Genomic DNA, 6,112 nt, shown 5'->3' with positions numbered 1-6,112 from the left:
TTATTTAGAAAAGCGTTTATTTTCTGGACATATCTGTTCATTTCAACGTATTTGCAGAGATTTGTACTCTATTGTCTCAAATAAGATTTTTGCAAAATTTCCCTCATGCGAGAACTTATTTTATATTTTATATAACATTTGTGATTTAATTTGATTTGAAAAATTGAGATGTTATCACTTTACTTTGTATTTTATTAATATCTCAATTGTCAAATCAAGTCTAATCAATCAAATCACAAATGAAAATAAAATAATGAGATCTGATAAGGAAAATTTTGCAAAGATCTTATGACAATACACTACAAATACGTTGAAATGATTAGATATATGCAGAAAGCTAACACTGCGCTAAATATACAGTCAGAACAAGTTCTCTTTTTCTCTAATAATCAATAAATAAATGCACAATTATTATACAACGCGGAATTATTTATTGATTATTAAGGCAAAGAGAATGAAAAAACAATTATAAATATAAAACATTAATTTTACCACCTTTAGGTATGTATATACCGCCTCTTAATATACTACCTCTTGACTTATATATACCACCTCCACGACCTCGACCTCGACTTCTTATTTCTCTGCCTTTCCCTGCTCGGTGCCATCTGGGTGGTCCTAGAACAAATTATTTGGTATATGTATATATATATATATATATATATGATAATTATATATAATAAATATAGTATTTACTCTTCTTCCTACAGTATATAAAATAAATATCCCAGACATCACATGTTGATCTGGGGGGGGACGTCCTAAGGACGTTCTGAGAATGAAGAAACGTCCCCAGAATGTCCTCAAGACATACTCTGGACATCTGTGCTGTTAGGGATAGTATTTACTCTGCTTCTGCTATTTCTATTGACTTACTTTCTTTCTTTCTATTAACTTACTATTATCTTTTGCTGCTACTGTTTCTGCTGCTGCTGTTTCTGCTGCTACTGTTTCTGCTACTACTGTTTCTGTTACTGCTTGTTGTAATATTTGTGGTGGTGGTGGTGGTAGTGATGGTGGTGGAAGTAGTGGTGGTGGTGGTGGTGGTGATGCTACTGCTATTGCTGCTGCTGCTGCTGCTGCTGCTGCTGCTGCTGAAGCTGCTTCCAAAGAAACTAATGTATTTTTAGCGTTTTCTATTTCTTTATTCAAAAATAAGATCTCTTCTTTTAAATCTTTTACACTCCTATTGTCTCTCCCAATATTTTCGTCTATGTTCATCTGTAGAGTATAAAATATCTGTGATTTAACTATTGTTATATAATGTTTAATTTATGCATACTGAATTATATGTTATAAGTAATACAGTAAATAATATAATACTTCAATATTGTTTGTGCTTTTCAAAGGCTGCGGTAATAATAAAATATAAAAAGTGATACTTTAAAATTCATAACACTTAAAATAAAGTTAGCATCTGATAAAATACAATTTAATGTGTTTTAACACATTCTGAGTGGCATACTACAACTTTATATCATTACACAAATCTCTTGTACACATTAGTGATCCATCAATAGTAATCCATGTGACAAAATACAGTTTATTATAGATCACTAAGGTGTACGAGAGATTTGTGTAATGATGTAAAGTTACAGCGTGTCAGTCAGAATGTGTTAGTATACATTAAGTTGCATGTTATCAGATACTAACTTTATTTTAAACATAATGAATTTTAACGTATCACCTTCTATATTTTATTGTCACTGCACTCTTCGAAAAGCACAAACGTGTGTAACTGAAGTATTACTTATTATATCACTTATCATAACAAATAATAAAAGTCGTATGAAATATATATAATATAATAGACTATATATATTATATTTAATTACTTACTATTATCTCATCACCATCTTGCATGACCTGATTTGGCGATGCCATTATCCAAATAATATTTATACTGTACAAATAAGTGCATAAATGAAATCTTCAGTATTGTTTGAGATTTTGAAAGATTGTGGTAGCAGTAAAATATAGAAAGTAATATTTTAAAATTCATAACGTTTAAATAAAGTTAGTATCTGATAATATGCAACTTAATGTATTGTAACACATTCTGATTGACATACTGCAACTAAATATTATTACACAAAATTCTTGAACACGTTAGTGATCCATCCAAGAGGTTTGTGCTATGATAAGTATGCTATGATATGTATATGTAAAGTTACAGCATGTTAGTCAAAATGTGTTACAATACATTAAAATGTGTTATAATACATTAAGTCGCATATTATCAGGTACTAACTTTATTTAAACGTTATGAATCTTAAAATATCACTTTCTACATTTTATTGCTACTACAACCTTTGAATACAGCGTAAAAATTAGTATGCATGAATTAAGTGTCAAATCAGAATTAAACAAATTTATAAATAGCAGAAATTATATAAACTTATATGTACCAGTTTTATATGTGACGTATTATGTTACATTCAATTTCATATAACCTTTATTATTTATTATCTGATTCAACTATTCTTAGACGATGCTTTCATTTATGTACTTATTTGTACACTATTCAATATTATACATATTTGTGCTTTTCAAAGGCTATGGTGACAATAAAATATAGAAAGTGATATGTTAAAATTTATTACACTTAAAATAAAATTATCGTCTGATAATATACAATTTAATGTCTTGTAACACACTCTGACGGCATGCTATAATTTATAATAATCATTATACAAATCTCTTGTATACGTTAATGATCCATATAAGAAGATCGTTTATTTTATATATCACTAATGTGTATGAGAAGTTTGTGTAATGATGTAAAGTTACAGCATGTCAAATCAGAAAGTGTTACAACAGATTAAAATGTATATTATCAAAGGATAACTTTATTTTAAGCGTAATGATTTTTAAAGTACCAATGTATATTTCATTACCGCAGTCATCGATTATTTATTATATTAATTAGACAGTACAAAATGAAAAATGGAAGCATCAACTAAGAATAGTTTATTAAGTAATAACAAAGGTTATACGAAATTAAATTTCAAGTTATGTACTAACCAAAATCAAAAACATGCTCAGTTACAGTAACCACATCCAACCGCCACGAACGTGAATAAAAAAGTTTTCTTCTTCTTCTTCTTCTTTTTCTTCATACAATATGGCCATTCAAATCGATGTATATAATTGTAAGTCGATCGTAAATCGATGTATATTGAATGGTCTATGAATATGTATTTATGTGAATGATGTACTTTTAACTGACCTCGTGACGCCCTCTAGTAGAAGTAAAGTCAGTCGGACATTTGTTGAACGATTCGTAAATTTCACGATTTCGTACTTTGAGAATAAATTTCTAAGCTCACAAGACATGTAGAGCAAAAGTGAAGATAGTTTTCTTATATAATTCGACCCTGCGGAATCGATTGAGCTTATGCAGAACCTAATCGGTTCAGCCGTTACAGCGGTACGAAAATATATCCTATGATCAACTAGAGGTTTCGCGTAATAATACACGGTCGGTCTCGCCGCCTCGCTCGCGCGTTCACTTGGAGCGAGACACTACCGTGTCTCTTGATTTAGAAGGGCAATTAGCTCGATGGATTGAAAGGATGCAACAATACAATTTTGAGATTGTTTATCGAAAGGGAAACGCAAATAAAAATGCTGACGGACTTTCTCGTCGACCTTGTGAAGAAAGTCTTTGCAGTTATTGTAAAAGAGTGGAATCAAGAGAGTCCATGAATGACAAAGAAGTATTAGGACGAATAACTTTTGGAGAAGGAAATTCTTTTAACTGGAAGAAAGAACAACTGGAAGATCCTTGTATTTCTTTTATTTTACTCGGAAAAGAACAATAATAGCGACCGCTCTGGCAAACTGTTTCTCCAAATAGTATTTCGGCGAAAATTTATTGGTCTTATTGGGATTTGTTGGTCCTTAAGGATGGAGTCCTTTATAAAAAGTGGGAAAGCCTGAATTTAAAGACGCATGTTCTTCAAATGATTGTTCCTCGGAATAGGGTTAAGGAAATTCTTGAGGAAGCTCACGATCCTCCATCTGGTAGATATTTCGGAATCAATAAAACTTTGGATAGGATTCCGAAGAGATTTTATTGGGCAACTTGTAAGAAAGATGTTGAGAACTGGTGTAAATCTTGTAAAATTTGCAATATTGCAAAGAAGGGTCCTGCTGATAAGGGGAAGTCCCCTTTACAGATTTATAATGTCGGGTTACCAATGGAGAGACTTCAAATGGATATTCTTGGACCATTTCCTACTACCTTTTCAGGAAATAGGTGTTTATTGGTGATTGTGGATTGTTTCACTAAATGGGTCGAAGCTTTTCCTGTCAGGAATATGAGAGCTTCTACTGTGGCGGATGTGTTCGTGAAACAATTTGTTTCCAGGCATGCGGTGCCTCTTGAACTTCATACAGACCAAGGCAGAAGTTTTGAATCTCGGTTGTTCCAGGAAGTTTCGAAGTTGTTAGGAATTAAAAAGACACGTACTTCTGCATTGCATCCATAGTCTGACGGTCAAGTGGAGCGGCAACATTTCACTATTGTAAATTATTTATCAAAATTTATTTCTGAAAATCAGAAATATTGGGATCGTTGGATGGACCGATGTTTCTTCTCGCGTATCGTTCCTCAAAACATGAATCCACTGGGATTTCACCAGCTGAATTATATTTTGGCCGAGAATTTAAGTTGCCATTAGATTTGTTGCGCGGAATTCCTCCTTCCAGGACAAAGATATCAAGTGATTATTGCCAACAGCTTCGAGAAAAACTAGATACCGTTCATGAAGTCGCTAGGCAAAATTTATATCAAAAATCTCTATCTGTCAAATTTCGTTATGATCAAAATGTAAGAAAGTGTCATTTTGTCGAGGGAAGTAAAGTTTGGTTTTCAATCCTCATCGAAGAGTAGGAAAAGCGCCGAAGCTATAGTCGCATTGGGAAGGACCTTTTGAAATTATCAAGAAATTGAGCGATGTTGTCTATTGTATTCAAAAGTCGAAAAGGCATAGGAAGAAAATAGTTCATTCTGATAGCTAGCTTCTTTTTGTGAACGAACGATTTGATGTCTGTTGAAAGTCTGAGCCCGATAACAAATGCAGATTATTTATTTTTAAATAAAGAACGCTTACTCGTTCGAGTGTGTGTGTTATTTTGTTTCAGGATAAAGATGGCCCATTTTCTTCTGATTCCGTCATTTCAATCGTCAATTTTCCATCGATTATTCAAGAAGGCTGCCTCCCCCACGGTTTTTGACCGTAGTTTTTCCGTGGGGCCTTGGGTGAATGCCGAGGCAAATACCTGGGGTGTTCTTCAAAAGAACGTTGGGTCCACGGGAATTCCTCCCCCCGTCCGAAGAGGAGCCAAGGAGGAAACGGACGAAGAAGCGGAACAACAAGCGGATTGTTTTAGAAAGGTCCTGGAGACTGATCATCTCCTAGAGGACGGGGATAGAGATGATGTTCTGAAGGCGAAGAGTCAAGATCCTCAGAATCTTTGATTGAGATCAGGAATTCATGGAGTCCGGTAACCTGTAGCAGCAGCTCAGGGTAGAACAAGAGTCATGAAGATTTCTGGAGTCAAGGAAGAGGATGACCTAGCCTAAAAGAATTGTCGGGACGACAATTTTTCGAAGAAGGGGAGCAGTGTTGTGTCCGAGCCATAAGGTTTGTGGCGACGTTCGTTGTCCGTGAGCCTTAAGCATCTGATGCTGATTTTGACAACTAAACGAAGATTGTCTGGACGACAGAAAGTCGATAAGAAGAAAACAACAACTGACAGAGGGTCTTCGACAAGCTGTCATCGAGGACAGACGCGAGAATTGTAGATCAGAGAATTATTCTTGGTTAAAGCTTGAGTGAGCTGCGCTGTAAATAATAAAGCTTGTTATTCTTACGCGAGTATTTTCATTTACCTGAGTGCAAGCGCGAGTGCGAGAGTGAGCGCAACATTATAAGCTTTAATAATTTCATTGGTCTATTGTGCAAGCATTCTGGCTTCATTCCTTTCTTCGATGACGTCATCTCTTTTACCCATTCACGCGTAAATTGAGCAAGTGCTGCGTCATCGTGATTACGCTTGTCGTATCCTAACAGCAGCTTCGATGGTGACGACTTGATCGACGCTT

At 34.4% G+C, this 6,112-nt stretch overlaps 1 protein-coding gene across 1 annotated transcript; it reads right to left on the bottom strand.

The window, feature by feature from the left end:
* Positions 1-412: 412 nt before the first annotated feature.
* On the bottom strand, positions 413-3,154 carry LOC105185618 (ena/VASP-like protein). The gene is made up of 4 exons (XM_025299718.1): positions 3,025-3,154; positions 1,840-1,903; positions 900-1,221; positions 413-618 (listed from the first exon to the last, which is right to left on the bottom strand). Exons 2-4 carry the CDS (start codon positions 1,882-1,884, stop codon positions 467-469), a joined length of 519 nt encoding a protein of 172 aa, XP_025155503.1. The 5' UTR covers positions 1,885-1,903; positions 3,025-3,154; the 3' UTR covers positions 413-466.
* Between the last annotated feature and the right edge of the window lie 2,958 nt (positions 3,155-6,112).

The sequence above is a fragment of the Harpegnathos saltator genome, unplaced genomic scaffold (genome assembly GCF_003227715.2).
Source record: "Harpegnathos saltator strain DR-91 unplaced genomic scaffold, Hsal_v8.6 scaffold29, whole genome shotgun sequence".
Lineage (NCBI taxonomy): Eukaryota > Metazoa > Arthropoda > Insecta > Hymenoptera > Formicidae > Harpegnathos > Harpegnathos saltator.
This window is presented reverse-complemented; position numbering and strand designations above follow the sequence as displayed.